This window comes from Calliphora vicina, chromosome 1 (assembly GCF_958450345.1).
Source record: "Calliphora vicina chromosome 1, idCalVici1.1, whole genome shotgun sequence".
Classification (NCBI taxonomy): domain Eukaryota; kingdom Metazoa; phylum Arthropoda; class Insecta; order Diptera; family Calliphoridae; genus Calliphora; species Calliphora vicina.
The window spans coordinates 4,184,343-4,202,699 of record NC_088780.1 but is presented as its reverse complement, the minus strand read 5'-3'; the positions used below and the strand labels follow the sequence as shown (position 1 = coordinate 4,202,699).

Sequence of the window (18,357 nt, the reverse complement as noted above, 5' to 3'; positions counted from 1 at the left end):
ATAAACCAAGGGTTAGACTATGTTGTTGAGGAAGTTGTATAGATCATCACCTCGCTTATTAAAAATACAAACCAAAGTCTGGAGTTAGTATCTAGTTAGTGTCAATCAAGTTTAAATGGATTTTAAAGTTTAAAAACTCATGAACCCTTATCGACAACAAATTTTGAGATCATTTCAAAAATATCAAAGACCTGCCACCAACTACCGAAACACAAAAGTGTCATTAATTAATTGATTAATTATGAAACAATATTTAAAATGTGTAAATTATGATATCAAATTTTGTTCATTAAATTAAGTTTTGATAAGTATTAGTTATTTTGTCCATTTACTCGTTAACAGTTTGAAATTGTTGCCAAAATAAACGAAACTCTAAAATCAATCTTGATTTTAATTAGAAACTTCACTTGACCTCTGTAGGAAATAGGTTAAACAATTTGGATGACTAACAGCAAACACATCCTGCTACTTGTGATAAATTTCGTTGCTCCCTAATGATGATGCATTTAGTATTGATTTGTTTCATACTCTATGCAATATTTAAGATAAAAAGTAGCTTTTTTGCAACTATACTTACGATTTTTGAATAAAAGCTCACTCGCATCAATTAATTTTTGCAATGCACAGCTTTCACCCCCAAAGCATACAAATCTATGGAATCAAATATACTCGTATAAAAGCTTTTTTTGCATATACACTTATGTATGATGTGTGTGAGAGAGTAAGTGCAACATCCCTGCAGTTCCTTGAACTAGTTCCGCCAGGTCGAATTAGTTAGGCACTGAGAACTACTAAAAGTGAATTTTCAAGCCACTCTCAACTTTATTGACTGGCAAATTTAATACGGGGATGTTATTGCAGCATTTGAGAAAAAAAGAAAATATAAATAACCTCTCGATTGACAGTCTAATGCGCTAATCGCTAAGCCACAAATCTCTTACTTGTTATTAAGAATTGCAGGTGTGTCTACTCTAAATTTTGCAGTTTCTGCATCGTAATCGTAAGAGTACCAAAATACCAACTGCCACATTCAGCATTACATGTGGTCATCGAAGTGTTTTAAAGGATTTTTATTTAACTTGAATTTTTTTTCAAAAACTTAAGGTGAATATCTGACTATAGTTTTTTTTACTGAATACACTGGCAAAATGTAGTGCAAATGATTACCATTAGACACCAATTTAGCAGCCACAGCGAACTAGTTTGTTAAGCAAGTAGTAATATATGTAGCTAGTGCAAGGTTTTCAATTGGCACTTTTCAAACAGCTGGGATAACTTTCTCCACACATATTATGTTGTAGCGATTTATTTGCAAAATGTATATGTAGCAACGGCTTGCAACACACAATTATATGCAAACAACAATTTTTGTTTGCAGTTTGTCGAGTGTGTTGCATTGCCTTCGATAGCTCAGTTGGTAGAGCGGTGGACTGTAGATGCACTGTGATATTTCCGTGATTTGCGTTGCGGCTTAAAAGAGATGTCGGGTATCGTGGCAATTTGGTTTATCGGAATATAGACGCAGTCGCGCACTTTCGTTTCCAAATTGTTGTCGACCCCATTTCTCCGTTCTTCATTCATGCTACAAATATACAGTTGTTAAGTTGATATCCATAGGTCGCTGGTTCAAATCCGGCTCGAAGGAAAAGTGTTTTTTTTTCTTTAAATTTTTGAATTTTTTGAAAAAATGTTTCCATATTTCTTTTTAAATTTTTAATAATTCAAACATTTAATAACGATTTTTGCAAAAATAAGGCAAATAAGTTTAGTAAAGTTTTTGTGCAAATGATATGTGTTCGTTGGTGCAAACGTCATAATCTTTATCTTCTTCGCATTTTTTGATGAATGTTTTTGGGTGTATGACTTAAAAATTGGGGATTTATTTTTAATATGTATGTCATTTTCTGAAGCACACCGATTGCTCAGTAAAGCAATGTTTCATCGGTTTCAACCGACAAAAGATGGTTTGTTTGTTCGGTTCAGATGTGGTAAAGATTGTTGTCAAACTCAGCAAGAACTTGCAAAATCATTGGGAGCTAATCAAGCAGCAATTTCAAAACGTTTGCGAGCAGCTGGATTCATCCGAGCAGATGGATTCATCCTTGAAAGATGATTTTGCATAACCGAAATAATGTTTGAACGCTATAAAGAAAACCATTTTTGCATCGAATCATTTCTTGCGATGAAAAATCTATCCATTACGATAATCCGAAGCGTAAGAGATCGTACGTGAAGCCCAGCCAACCAGCCGAATCGGCACCAAAGTCAAATATACATGGGGCAATCAATGTAATCAATTATGAACTTACCAGACAATCACATGGAATCTACACCGAACGCAACTGTTTCGATCTATTGCAGACTAATTCGTTTGAAGCGAGCAACCCACACGAGGTTCACCAGGCGATAATGCATCCACATAAAGTTACTGTTGGAAAACTGTCGATCATTGTCAACGGCGAACGCTACACATCAATGATAACCAATTTTTTAAACCCGAATTGAATGATATAGATAGAAATTTTTTTACAGCTGGACTGTGTGCCTCTATGGACATTATGCATAAATGATTTGAGTGATTTTATCGTTTATATAATTAATGAATTTTGTTTCAAGTTCAGAAGAAAAAAGAATGTATAAATTTTGAAAATATTCATAAGTTTTTAAATTTAGTTTGGTAAATATTAAACAAATTTAATTGTGATCTTCCTTAATTTGTTCTCAACACATATGTAGAACATTACATTGCTCTATTTAACCTGGTAGCCGGTGAAAATTTAAATTTTATGAAATTAGTCAAAATTAATATCAATCATACGTACCTATGAACAGTTTTACAAATTTTTAATTCTCTTTAAAACCGCTGGATATTTTATAATTTATTTCTAAATTTGTTCTTAATGTAGAACATACCATGCTCAATTTAACAGACTTCCCGGTGTAAATTGAGTTTTTATAATTTTATTCGAAATCAATTTGATAAAGATCTGCTTGCTCATGGGAACATCATTTTGGTGCAAATTTTAGTATTTCTCTGCTCAATTTAATTATAAACAATATATATATTTCTTTTAACCCTTAAATGCATGATTTTTACTTTTATTTTTCTATAAAGTATCAAATATTTAGTTGATTTTTATTTATTATATTTCCTTTAGCTTAAGTTTGATTTAGAATTTCGTTAGCTGAAACTTTTCGTACTCCATTTGATTTTTCTGATTTAGAATCTGAACTAGTATCAAGCTTATATTCGTCTAAAATTAAGTGGAACTGGAATGTAGACAATTGGCAACAATATGCACTAAAGGGTTAATTTTACCTGTATTCGGTTACAATAGTATGGTTGCTCACTTTTTTGCTGGGATGCAAAGCAATTCCAATTCTATACAGTGATTTCATGCTGTCAATTAGAAAATCTTCATTACTTACTTAAAAATCAATTAAATATTACAGCATTAAGTGTCAACCAGAAAGATGAAGTCTTAATGATTAAATCATGTAAAACATTAAACACTTACAAGTTCTTCAAACTCTATCATGTGTCCACAATGTATGTTACCACAACTTCTTGCTGGATGTTGTTAATTCAACGCCCACACAATGACACTTCTTGAATTGAAATTGTTTATATCTATTGTATTTTAAACTAAGTAATTGCGTATTTATTTATACAATCTTATAAAAGTAAAATAAATTGAATAGTATTTGTTTAAAAATTATTATTCATAAAATTAATACATTTATACGATCGTTGATCGTGTACAAAATATGAATACATTAGAGTAGTTTAACGTTTAATAGAAAAAAAAACACTAAAATACGTTCGTTGTACAAGAAAACATATGAAAAATTATTGAACAGGAAATTCGTAAATATATTATTTTTAAAAAAAAGAATTTGGGAAAAAATAAAATTTGAATGCCAATAAAATATAAATCGTTTTTTACTACTGTGCAACTAAAAATAATATAGTTGTCATTTAAATTTAATATTTTCTAGCAAATGAATAGCAAATAAATAGATATTGCATACGAATCCAATTTTTTCACCATAAATTTTAACATACGTTAAATTGTAACTCAAATAAAACCACTCTAGGGTACAATGTTAATGTTTAATAAATAATAAATAAACATATTATTTTGGTCGATCGAATGCTTTTCTTATTATCAGGATCATAATACATACACAAGTTTAAATTAAAGTATTTACAATAATTAATTTATTTATTACTTTATATTTTAAAATTTAATTGTAGACCTTACATACAAACGCACAAAATATACATACATACATAGATATTATATATGTATATTTTACATGCATATGTATATATTTTATATTTACTAGACCCAGGCGCTCATGTTAAAAAAATTCCTCTAAAGAGCCACTTCTTCGGCCAAGATTTTGCTTTTTAATGGAATGTCATTTTCGATATTCTGAAAAAAATTTAAAAATTTGTGTTATTATAGAAAATTATGGAAAAGGTAATTCGTATAGATATTGAGAGTGTAACAGCAACTGTATATATTGATATTGATCACAAAGTCCCTAATTTATTACAATGTATAAATAACCTTAAAACTCTAAATATAGAGAAATAGAGAAACATCGAACAAAATTACTCAAAATAATCACACATACGAGTACTGTTTTTGTTTTTACATATTTTTTTCTAATACATTCTCACCACTTAAGTTTCTGTCAACTGAGTTAGGTCTTTGACAAAAGAGTTTCCGCTCTATGTCTATCTATGATGTCAATAAAATTAAACTTAGTAACAGAGGATAAAATTTAAATCTAAACTAAATTTGACAATGAGCCATATTATTTTGTTTTATTCAAGCATCTGAAAGATGCTGGCATTTATAACTCATGTCCACCATGATCCGATCGCAATCGACTATTCAGATGTACACAACACGAGTGTGAGCGAAACTATTAAAAACAAGTAAGAAAGTATGTTCGATCTTGACCGTCCATACTTTCTTACTAAGTACACTAACTACACTAAGTAAATGTTTTTCCAAAAACATTTTTCTTTTAAAATATAAATCATTTATATTCATGACTGATTTTCGGAAGTGGGCCTTATATGGGAGCTATGATCAGTTATGGACCGATCACCATGAAATTAGGTCGTGTGATTTATGTCTATATGAAAGTTATTTATGTTGAATTTTTTATGCATACCAACATTTCTAAGAGATTTATGCACGTTAAAGTGATTTTCAGAAGCGGGTATATGGGAGCTATGACTAATTATGGACCGATCGTAACAAAATTTGGTGACATGAATTTCGTATATATAAATCTTATTTGAAATTTGTGTAGATACCTATATAAATTAAACATTTATGGCCGATAAAGTCCAATTTCGGGAGGACATTTGTATGGGGGCTAGGTGAAATAACGTCCCGCTATTTTTAATAGGCTTGGTCCTTGGGTCGAAAAAATTATATGTACCAAGTTTTATCGAAATATCTTCAAAATTGCGACCTTTTCGTTTACACAAGGTTTACATGGACAGACGGACGGACATCGTTTAATCAACTCAGAAAGTGATTAGAAGTCGATCGGTATACTTGAAGGTGGATGTGTGGGGTATAATTATCAAAAGAGAATCAAATAGAAGATTGAGCACCAAAAACTGAATAAACCAATTCGTTTTATGCAACATCACATGATGTGATTCATAAAGGATTTTGAATATCAAATATCACCCGAATGACAAGCTAACTGATACTGCTTGCGAGGGACAAGAGTTTCAGGTAAAACAAATTCAAACAAATTTGTCCTAAAAATAGTAGTTACGTTTTTTTTGAGTAAATATTTGCCAATTTTAGGTTTTTTAAACTAAGTATTACAAAACCATCCTCTGATTAAGCTCTTTCAACTAACTTACTAACATTTCAAATATTTTCGGAGCAAGAGATAAATCTTGAACGTCAAAACTAAAAATTATTTATTTCCATTTATTTATTAGCTACCCAGCAAAAATTGGAGCTTCATTTAAGTAGGTTTGTAAGGGAGAAAAGCTATATTACCCCTTACAAACCTGCTTATAGAAGGCATGATTATTATATGGTGATTTCCCACTTGGATGCATTACTCTGCAATACAACCTGCTTTTTTGTAAGCGACAGGAGTAAGTCCATTAATTATTTAAATATTTCTCTTACAATCTGCTTCTCTGTAAGGAATAACAGTAAGCTTTTTATTTGTTTTAGCTTACATGAATATAAAAATGCTTTTGATAGTATTGGCTTATTTGTTGCTTTCTTGGTAAGCGTATCAACAGCGCTTACGACCTGTTTTGACTACCAAAAATACAAAAAAAAATTTCTGGTTATGATCTCGAAATTTCCAACCAGTTAAAAAATACATAAATTTACTGTTATATCCATCATATTTAATACCCTCATTTCAAATCACCATAAATAAGTTGCTCTAATTAATTAAATTATAATGATTAAAATGAAATTACCTTGGATTTTAAGTCGTCTCCACCACGAAAATATTTACGTATACAAGGTGTCAGCAGGCAATGCTCTATTGTATGTGGATCATTGCCACCAAAGATAAGAGTACAAACGATGGCAATAATCATAGTTATGACTGCACCCAAACAAGTATACCACATATAAGAAATGCGGTACAAAGGAAAGATGTCACTGAAAGATGCAAAACATAAAACAAAATTCATAAATAATTGTTTAAAGTTACACAACAGAATTGACTAAAATAACTTACTCTGTGGTTTCATCAGCCATTGTGGCGTTGGCAGCTGACATTAATACAGATTCAAAGCGATAATCACAATGTTCAACCGATAATGGTTTAGTTTGATATTTAATGGCACCGGAGGCCACAGCCCACTGGGCTTTTAAGCTAATCCAAGACATGCCAATCACACCCAAAACACCACCAATTAGAGAACTCTATTAAAGACAATATTAATTAAATATAGCTGTTATATAATGTTCGTTAGTAGTATCTACTCACATTGCCATTGATCCAGGGCATAAAGATACCGATAGTAAATATACCCAAAAGTGGACCATTAGTAATGGCCTCCAAGCTCATGGCCAATTGCAAGACTGTACCCATGTGTTCGACAACATAAACTAGACCGACACACAAAGCTCCCACACCCACAACAACTGAACGCATAATCCAGATAACGGCCGTATCCGATAAAGGTCTACCAATGAAGGGCTTAATGAAATCTTCCAAAACTACAGCTGACATGGAATTTAAGCAGGTGGATAATGAACTTAAGGCGGCACTGAAGACACCCGCTATAAAGAGACCGGTTAAGCCGGGTAAATCGCCCAAAGTTCTCATAACAAACAAAGGCAACAGCTGATCGCGGGCTTTGGCCAACTAAAATTAAAATTATAAATATTTAAGTTTCTAAGCATTGCATTATATTATTTATCCTACCTTAGTGGTTAAAGGATCACAATCCTTATAGGTGGCATAGATCAGTAAACCATTGAAACTGCAAAGGGCCATTAATACTAAAACTCCCAAACAAAAGATGGCCAAGGCCTTGCGTGCGGCACTTAAAGTTGGCAAAGCCAAATATCTTTGTATCATGTTTTGAGAAACAGCATTCGATTGGGTCCAATAGAAAACTCCACCAATTAATTGAGACCACAGAGTATGACGTACAGTTGGATCCATATTTAAACTAGATTATATAGAAAGGCTCATATTAAATGTTGCAACATTTTACTTAAATATTTAACATACTCTGGCATTTCGATTCTACCAGAATCCCAGGCTTCTTGTATAACTTTAGAGGCACCTCCAATATCCATGCTGCCCTTAATGGCCACCAATATCAAAGCACCCACCATAGATATGGTCTGTACGACATCAGTCCAAACGACAGCCTTAAGTCCACCCTAAAAGAACAAAACACAATTATTTCATCTAACTTAAACTACATGTTGTACTTACCAAACCGGTGTAGAAGACACAAATTAAACAGACAATGGGTGTGATGGTGTGTACAGCCACTCCAGTGACCTGGTTGAAGGCCAAGGCTGGCACATAAATTACAATCGGCAAGTAACCAATCTGTCATGTGAATTGATTATTTGTTTATTTAGTTTCTTTTCTTAAAAGATGATTTTTTTTTGTTAATATTTCTTATTTTACTCACATTCATGATGGTGAACATAACTGATCCAAACATACGTAATCTGATATCAAAACGGCTTTCAAGGTACTGCAAACGAAGAGGAAGAAACGAAAAACAAATTCATATTGATGAGTTTTTAATGAGTTTATAAACTAAAAATACTAAAATTAAGTTAGAAGATTGACTGCCAAAATAATCACTACATTTCGTAAATAGTATTTGGAAATCGTAATTTATATTTGTTTTTTAAAGGATAAGATTCTATTAGTCATTGAGATTCAGAGTTAGAGAATTACTTAAGCAAAAACTTCACAAGAATACAAGTACCATTGTAAACTAAGTATGTATAGAAACAAATACAGATTGCATTAAATAAGATGCATTACCGATTTACAAAAAAAAAACATAATTTAACTTATTCGTTTACAATGAATTAATATGAAAATCCAAATAATCCAAATTTAGTTTTACATTTAAGAATTGTTCGCTGTTAGTGATAGTTTTCTAACTAATTATATGTGCTACGAGCTTTTTCCAATAAAATCGTCAAATTTTAATGTCATGTGTTTAAAAACTCTCTTGTCAAAGACCTAACTTAGTTGTAAAAAACCTAAGTTTTTATTTACACTATTTTTCTTTTAAATTGAGCAAATGTGACATAGTCCTGGTTTAAAATTTCATTTATAGAGATTATATCTGTGAACTTTTGACAAAACAACTTAAGTAGAATTTTCAAATTTTTCAGAAGAGCACAAAAACTGTTGAATTTATCAATCAATATTTTATTATTTCTCCTTGAAGAACTTTACTATTTGTCTCAAAGAATTATACAAAGGAAAATAATAAAATAATTATCGATAAATTCAACAGTTTTTGCCAATTAAGTGGTTTTGTCAAAAACAAATCAACAACAACTCCAAATAAGTCGATTTGTTTTTTTATGATATCTCAGAAACTAATATTCGTAAGAAGCAGATTAGTGTAAACGGAGCGTTTTGGAAAGTTAGTTTTATTATAAAAAATCTATGATATTTTCTTATCTCGACTTAAGATGTTTTGTCCAAACTCCACAGATATTATTGTTAACCAAATGTTAAAAAAATTTTATTAGTAGTTTAGAAGTTATATTCACTAAGCAACTTTAAACTTTTCAGAAGTTTTGGGTTCTATTTAGTGTCACCACTTGTTATGTAATTATGTGACTAGTTATTTTAACATGTACGAGTCAATTAACCCTACATAGACTACCAATAGAAAGTCTAATTACTAGCTAACATATTGGTTACTTGACTAACTATATAACAGGTTATTTTAACATGTCCTATGTGGAAGTTAATTGGCTCCTAATAGTCAGTCTAAATGATAGCTTCTAGTTTTAACTACACAAAGAGACAGCCCATTAGTCTTAGTTTTTAATAGGTGATAGGGTCAATTAAGGACTGATCCCCACAAAAGTTGGTAGAAAGATTTAGGTTCAGATAAAACTTGTTTATGTCCAATTTCATTACGATATTAATTACACGGTGCTACAGTGGAAAAAAAACTTGGAAAACGACCTAGCGTGGGTTATAGATCTTGCTGAATACAATAAAAATTGTGTTAAAAAAAATTCAGAAACACCCTCAAATTCAGAAGTTATTGCAAAAAAACGTTTTCAGTGATATTCGTCAACTTATCGACCAGTAACAGTTAGACAGTTTTTGTCCGACATTAAATTGGTTAACGGTTTTGGAAAGAAAACTGATTACGCTTTAAAACTTTTTTGATTTTAGTAGCTTTTCATTGCTTATTTTGATATCAAAGCTAATAGAAATTTATATCAACGTATAAAGAAAATTTAGTTTTTAATAAAACAAGATTTTAGTTTTTCAAATCAGATGAAAACTAAAAATAATAATAAATTTTTTAGTATTTTCGCTGGGTAAGCATTTCTCTAGTTGAATTTGAAAAATTACGAAAAAAAAAGCGAATCTTTTTATAAAAACTTACACAATCTCTTGGAATATACATTTTATGAAAGCTTCTCCATTATTGTTTAAAATTTTGAAATCGGTCTAAAAAAGTCACAGTTTTTTTCAAAATAAATCAAAATTTTGAGGGTATTTAAAAATCTTTGAAAACGGTTTTAGTATGTTTTCATTTAGGCCTGCATCCCCCAATAGGTCGCTTTTCAAGTTCTGACAAAAAAGTCTCATTTTGTAGCAGAGAGTTATTATAAGACAATTATGAATACACAAATCATTTTCTCAGGGGGTCCTTGTATGGGGACTATTGACAAATTTTCTCCGATTTTTTTCCATATTTTACAGTATAATTTCTATTTTACAGTATAAGAACTAATTTTAACATTTTATCAGGTTTCCCGTATAAATAAAAATATTTATGACTGCTCAAACAGTATTCCGTTGGAACATTTGTATGGGAGCTAGGGAAATCATTGACCCATATTACCCATTTTCAACACCAAACAAACCTTATCATCAGAGAGTATTATGTAGCTAGATCGTCTTAGAATCTAATGAGAACTCGAAATATATATGTATACATATACTAATGTGGGTCTGTCACAAATATTTGAATGTGTTACAAACGGAATGACAAATCTTTCTTAATGGTGTATATAAAAAGACTAGATCAAATAATACGAAATTAATTTACAAAATTTATTACAATCATCAATTAATTAATTACATTATTGAAAATTAGAAAACATTTATTTATTTGTTTATAAACAAACTCTTTTTATCAAATTGATCATCCAAAAGAAACCAATTTAATTATACCCTACACCACCATTAGTGGGGAGGGTATTATGCGTTTGTGCAGTTGTTTGTAACGCCCAAAAATATTAGTCTAACACCCACCTTAAAGTATACCGATCGACTTAGAATCACTTTCTGAGTTGATTAAACGATGTCCGTCCGTCCGTCTGGTCGGCTGACTGTCCATGTAAACCTTGTGCGCAGAGTACAGGTCGCAATTTTGAAGATATTTCGATCAAATTTGGTACATACTATTTTTTCGACCCAAGAACCAAGCCTATTGAAACTGGCTGAAATCGGTTCATTATTTCACCTAGCCCCCATACAAATGTCCTCCCGAAATTGGACTTTATCGGTCATAAATGTTTAATTTTTAAATGTATCTCCACAAATTGTGCTCCAAATAAGTTTTATATATACAAAATTCATGTCACCAAATTTTGTTACGATCAGTCCATAATTAGTCATAGCTCCCATATGGACCCGCTTTCGAAAATCACTTTAACGTGCATAAATCGCTTAAAAATTTTGGTATACTCACAAAATTCAACATAGTAAACTTTCATACAGACACAAATCACACGACCTAATTTCATGGTGATCGGTCTATAATTGGTCATAGCCCCCATATAAGGCCCACTTCCGAAAATCACTCAAAAATATAAATTATTGAAATTTTAAAAGAAAAATGTTTTTGCTCTTTTACTTAGTGCAGGGTATTATATGGTCGGGCTTGACCGACCATACTTTCTTACTTGTTTTTTAATGAATATGTTTTGGCTAATCTTCATAATTCAAAATTCTAATTATAATGGGAATTTTTTCTTCTTCATCAGTATTTATTTTAAATTTGTTCACAAAAAATTCCGCAAGAAATTCCGTACCTAATTATTTTGATTATTCATTAAGTCCATCGCAAAACAAAAATGTCTATTTTAAGATTAAACTACGTCATTGCTAGAAGAAGCATTCATTTTCGATATTTATCTTTTTTCGTTTTCGTTGAACAAATCACAACACAAGTATTTGTCTACATGTGTTAGAGTTCAAAATGTATAATTAAATTATTTTGCCAGAGTATGCACTCGTATTTGTTGATGTTTAATGTAAACAAACAATTAAAAAATTAAAATACATTAAGGCAGGCAGGCTAAAATAATTGCAAAATAATAGAAAAGAAAAGAGATAAATAGAAAACTTTTACTGAGAGTGAATGAGCGATAAAGATCATTTATGATCATTTTTTTATTATGACATGTGATTAGAATACGACTGCATCAACGTGCACTAAGATTTAATAGAAATTCTGTGATTGTATGGGTATAAGTATATGTATACATATGTATATGTATACATATACTTATACCCATACATTCACATATATGTATATTCAGGTGTATGTATGTGTATTAGAATATCACGTAAAGCAATTTGTAAGTAGGAGTTAATAAATAATGATCTGCGATATATTTCCATCGTTAAAGACCGATATCGCAGATCATTAACATACAGTAACGTAGTGTATTTTAAAGGAGGCAGTATTTTAAGGGTTGTCGCAAAAATATTTCTAACTTATCTGTTATCCTAATATTTAATCCTAGGGATACTTTTTTCGCCCCATAACCATTATGTGAGATCTTCTTTAGATAAAATGTCTCTCTCTAGAAAAAGGAGTGATAGCAGGCGGATTAATTTGAAATAATAAATACAGACTTCAGATATGGTCGTTATCAAGTACTTCTGTAAATCTTGAAATAAAATCGCTTATAAGTAACTGAAAACCTTCTTAAAAATCATTCGAATGAATTCTTTTGTACTTATCACATAATTTAAGAGATTTTTTTTACAACAGATCCGAGAAAACTATTCATCGGAACACACTATAGTGTATACAGTGGTGGCCACCAATTTAACCTTCGCTTTACCAAAGGTTTTTTATGTTCATGGTTTACCAATACCCACCCGGGTGACACTACTCTTCTATAAATATATGCGACGAACGAAATTTTAAAAAATTTAAAAAACCTTATAAAAAGTTTAAAATGTTTCTATTAAATTCTATAGAACTCTAAAATTTGTTCAGTGAGTACAAATTTCATTTAAATCGAAACAAAATTAAAAAAAATATTAATCCAATAAAAACGATGTGGTCACCCGGGTGGGTATTGGTAAAGCGAAGGTTAAGACAAATACTTGAATTTTTTTCATCAACTGAATTTTAAGTGCGATAGAGCCAAAATAAAAGGACCTCTAAGGGTATGAAATTTATTATTAATGTTTCTAGTTTCTGTAAAATGTTTGGAGAAATCGGTAAAACATATATGGACAAAGATATGTGGAAATACGTTGACCCACCTAAGCGAACATCCGCTGTTAATAACATGATATGACCGAAACTAATGGAACTAAAAATACGAAATTTGGTCCGAATATTTTATAATAATAAAAATATAATGATATAAATGTGAGAAAATATGTTTATTTAAAAAAATTTTTTTTTGGTCAAGTTGTAGAAAAATTTTATGTGTTCCTGGTGAATATGTATGAATTGACAAAGTCGAATAAAACACACTTGTGTGTTAAAACAATCCTCATGCATACATATTTGTGGAAATATTTGACAAAATAATTGACAATCACGAGGAATTTAGCAAACAATTTTTGTCTTAAATTCCTGGCCACCACTGTATATGTATGTACATGTAAATGTGTATAGAGTACTTGCCATTATTTACTTGACAAGAGGCGCTGTGATTTTTTTTTCTTTTTTTCATTCATAAAATCAAATGTGACAGATTTTGTAAAAAAAAAATAAATAAATTCACTTTAGCTAATTAAAACAATTTGTTTACATACAGAAAGAAAATATGGTCATCAACAGAGAAATAGAGAAGAAAGGAAATTTGTTGTATGTAAATTGTTTTTGGTGTCTTTTTTTGTTGTTGTTGTATTTTTTTGAATTCTATTAGACGGCAGACTATGAAAACTCGTGTCATTATTTCGATCGTTTTATATTGTAGATGCTGTTTATCATAGACTTAATGAATGTATATCAAATCATTGCCAAAGCCAATGCTAATTTAAGGATTAAACGAATTAAAAATACAAAATTGTTCATTTTATTATTTAAATTTTTACAGTGAGACGCCAAGTAAATGTGAAATGCACAGTGGTCGGATCACAAAAATTAATGCTACAACAATATATTTATTGAGAACTTTTTAAAAAAATTGGCCTAAACCGTTTGAAACTTGGAATATTGTTAAATAAGATATAAGATACTGGGACATTACTGGGATGTGAGAAATTTGTCGTTCTATATTTGGGGAAATGTGTCACAGTGCTGGTTTTATATTCCATTTCTGGATTCAATATTTATTGTATTTTTGTTAACCAAATGATAAATAACTTGTATTAGTAGTTTAGAAGTTCTATACATTAACCCTTTGACGACCACGGGGACACCGGTTTCCCAATACAAAAATATTGAATAACTAAATAACGAGGTTCCATTTTAATTTTAATTAGTTCGTAATCGTGTCTCTTATAAGAGGTTAGTTACCATATATGACTGTTCAACATAACCAAATACTAGCTACAAAGAATTATATTTTGGGACTCTAAAATGTCTCTTTGATCAAGTAAGAATTTCAAAAGTCTTAGAAAATAATTCTGAATCGATATCGTCACTTTCCATTTGATTAAAATGAAGTTAAGTGGTACCATACAAAATGCCATGTGAGAGTATGAATTAAAGACATTTTTTTAATTGCTCCACTTAAATTCAGTTAAAAATGTGAAGGAGATTCGACAAAATCGACTAAACATGCTACAAAATCTTTGCTGATTTATGTAAAATAAAAAATATATAACAACCAATAAAATCTTAGAGATATATTAATTATTAACTTTTATATAGCAGTTGTTAATATTACAGGCCTGTCACACATTTTGTTCGGAATGGTTTCATTCCATAGTTTTTATTCCGACTGATTTCGTTTTAGGTTCTTCAGATTCCGTGTAATTTATTAATTCCAAAAATATTTCATAATTCTGTATTTTAATTTGACAGCGTTTTCATATTAAGAAAATGTGAAGGTTTTGGTACAGACATTTATTAAAAATTTTAGAAAACCAAATAATTACAATCAAATATCAATTCCACTTTGAAAACTGAAAGTGGTTTCATTCCGAAAAAATTTTCGTTTTACTTTTTCTGAAGAAGCAAAATACGGAATTAATTCCACATTCGATGGGTATGGAATTCTGTGACAGGCCTGATAATTAATATATAACAATTCACTTTACGATAAACTCCAATTTTTCTTGCGCACTCCTTAATTGACTCATTCTCATGTTTCTAATACTCAGAGACATTCCAATACCAGATTATTAAAATGTGATCAATATTTCCTATACCAACAACAATAGGATAATCAAATAACCGGTACCAAATAGTCTACAAATTCACCGATTATATTACTAGTTCCTATACAATAACTAGAATACGGTGGTGCCTAAGTATCATTCATTTTATTCATTTCAAGAAAGAAACATATTTGAATCTTTTATTTCAATGAGAACCCAACTTCACTGATTACACTTTGAACTACTAGGAGACAGCTTAATTACGCTATGTTATTAGTAATATATTGTATAATAAAACCTAATAAATCCTAAGAGGAAACTTTAATTGTAAATCTCATGGAAATTCAACTGACGAGATAATACTGTAGTGGATATAATAGCAGCTAGTAATTGAATAGAAATATAGCAATTCGAAATGACTACAGGTTGATCTAATAAGGACTGTAAAATGAGACTACACTTCAGGTTACAAATTGACACTAAGTGACAATTGACCCTCCAATATATTACTTCTGGTGGTTAAAATAACTATTTTCTCAAGTTCAAAACAAAATGAGTTTAAAGCAAATACACTCCAGATTACTTAGAGACACTAAAGTGATAATTAACTTTACTGTAGATTACCTGGGATATAAACAATTAACCCATTGACTCCTCTTTGCATTACTAAGAGTACATATGTGTCAAATTACCCAAAAATATATAAGTTAGTGAAAATTATAGTCTTAAAGGGATAAATTGAAGACATTTAGGTTTTCTATGTTACTGAGGCGATTTGATTGATTTTCAATACTTAACCACATATAGTAATTACTACATTTTGGATTTCCTAAGAAACGGGAATAATACAATAATATTACAAGGATTCAGAATATGTATATCGTGCCATAACAGCGAAAAACTCTTAAGTGCAAAACACAAAACTTTACAGGAGATGCTTTTTATGATATGAAATTTTGATAGATGATATAAAAGATTCTAAGTTAACGATTTTCATGGCTTTTTCGCCGTTAGGACCTGCTAATTTTTATGGGGACTTAAGTGTTACATACACGAAATAACAACTTTTTACCACGAGTAGTGTGGTAGAAGTTTGTCTTTAGTTTAATACATACGAATAGAAAATTCCACTTACCTCATATGTCGATGTAATGCTTAGCTTATGGAAAACAGGCAAATAGAATATACCCATTACAAAGCCCATGGAAACAACTCCAAGTCCTACATAATTGTACTGTATGCCATACGAATACACTTCTGTCGGCAGCCCCAGCAGTGTGATACCCGATATAAAACTGGCGACCAATGACAATGCTATGGGCACAACCAACATATTACGACCACCCATCAGATACTCCGATTCCGCAGTAGATTTCTTCATGAAGCCAAAATAAATGCCAATGAATATGCACAGCACAAACATGGCGACAAACACAACATAATCGGGCCATCTGAAGCGTTGTAACTCGGCAATAATGTTATCTATATCCGTCATCTTGGCATACAATTATACTACTCGTAGTATTTTTAAGATATTCCACTGAACTGTTCCGCCTTGAAAGACGGCTGTAAGCGAAAAATTCAAGGTTTCCCGTTGTAGGGACACTCAACACTTTTTTTTGGATGGAGTTTTCAATAATTTCACACAGGATTATTTTTATTCAAATATATGTAGTATGTAGTAGGTATTTGTTTTATATTTTTTTATTATTTTTTAAACTACTTGTCCGTATTGGCTACTGGACGTTGTAAAATATCTACACCAACTAAACTTAAGTTGATCAAACTCAAATTTATCACCAAATTCACAGAATTTTTTTTCGGTTAAATTATGTCAATTCTAGAGATTATCACAAGTGTGTATGAGAAAGAGTGATGTATTGTATGAAGCTTAAATATCTATACATATGAAATTAAGTTCATCATGATTATGATCATTCTCTCTCCCATTGCTGTGCTGTGCTGTGATACATTGTGTTTGATAGTTATTAGATAGTTTTATCATTATGATGACGTTATACAGAATAATGGATTCACTCAGAGACAGATAGACTGCTACATTTTAATTTTTTTTAATTCATCTCGTTGGTGTATTAAACCTGTATATTCAAATAGTTACGAATATGAACTATTGAAAACTCAATAATTTGGATTATTTTAAAATTGTTTTAAGCCACCACCAAAGTGAAGGGGCGGAAGTGTAATTATTTTGTCATTCAGTATGTAACATATTAAAAACCCATAAAGTAAATACCTACTTACTTACGAATGTCCGTTAATCTATCTGAGAATTTTAAATTTTCCAGCAATATTATTTACTGATCAGTATTGAAAGTGACACATATACAAATCGAAAGGCGAACATGTAGTTTATTTACAAACTAAAAGTCGGTAGCGAAAGGGTTAAATATTCAACACAAAACTATAGATCATCTACTCTATATTCCCTATTTTCTATATTCTTAATTCATATAAATATATGTATGTATTTAATTTTGTTATTGTTGGCCTAGAACCATTTTCTACTAATTTTTCTCTCTGAGTTCAACGAAATTTTGTACATATAGGTAGGTACTATATATGTATGTATATTCAAAGAGCACCCCTCTCCATTATGTTTTTAACAGTCGCACTCTACATATTGCATGCACTCGTGTTAGCATTTCGTAAAATGACGATGTGGGTTGCCCCATAAACGAGAACGATCATCATCATCATCATCTTTGTTTGTTTGACAGACATGTCTTTAATGATTTAAATTACTAAATTACTTTGCAAGTATTATATGTATTTTACAAACGGAATAAAATAAATCTCCGTTAATCAAATGAATTACGTTGATTTGTAATGTTTATATTTAGCAAAAACCTTTGGATGTTGATAGGGGTGCACAGTGTGGTCGAACGCATAATAAATGCTAATCAATATAGAACATGTAACGAACTATTTCGATTTGTCTGAAACATTAATAGAGGAGACATTAGGCTTTCAAAATATTGTCTGCAGAATATTATTAAATTTATACTCAGACAGTGGGACAAAGTTGATCACATTTCGGGACTTGTAAATAAATAA

General features: G+C 30.6%; 1 protein-coding gene across 1 annotated transcript; it reads right to left on the bottom strand.

The window, feature by feature from the left end:
- Window positions 1-4,137: 4,137 nt before the first annotated feature.
- On the bottom strand, window positions 4,138-17,073 carry bumpel (brother of rumpel). Its single transcript, XM_065498759.1, has 9 exons — window positions 16,418-17,073; window positions 8,174-8,239; window positions 7,969-8,088; window positions 7,759-7,913; window positions 7,447-7,696; window positions 7,006-7,386; window positions 6,754-6,941; window positions 6,488-6,674; window positions 4,138-4,439 (listed from the first exon to the last, which is right to left on the bottom strand). The coding sequence occupies exons 1-9, from the start codon at window positions 16,775-16,777 to the stop codon at window positions 4,380-4,382; spliced, it is 1,767 nt and encodes a 588-aa protein (XP_065354831.1). The 5' UTR covers window positions 16,778-17,073; the 3' UTR covers window positions 4,138-4,379.
- Window positions 17,074-18,357: the final 1,284 nt, after the last annotated feature.

Bases quoted from the DNA above. Each gene is read 5' to 3' on its own strand.
- bumpel (XM_065498759.1), bottom strand. From the start codon at position 16,777: ATGACGGATATAGATAACATTATTGCCGAGTTACAACGCTTCAGATGG. The intron at 8,240-16,417 runs GTAAGTGGAATT...CTTCGTTTGCAG, and splicing joins GCATTACATCGACATATGAG to TACCTTGAAAGCCGTTTTGA. The intron at 7,697-7,758 runs GTATGTTAAATA...TATATAATCTAG, and splicing joins GGTAGAATCGAAATGCCAGA to TTTAAATATGGATCCAACTG.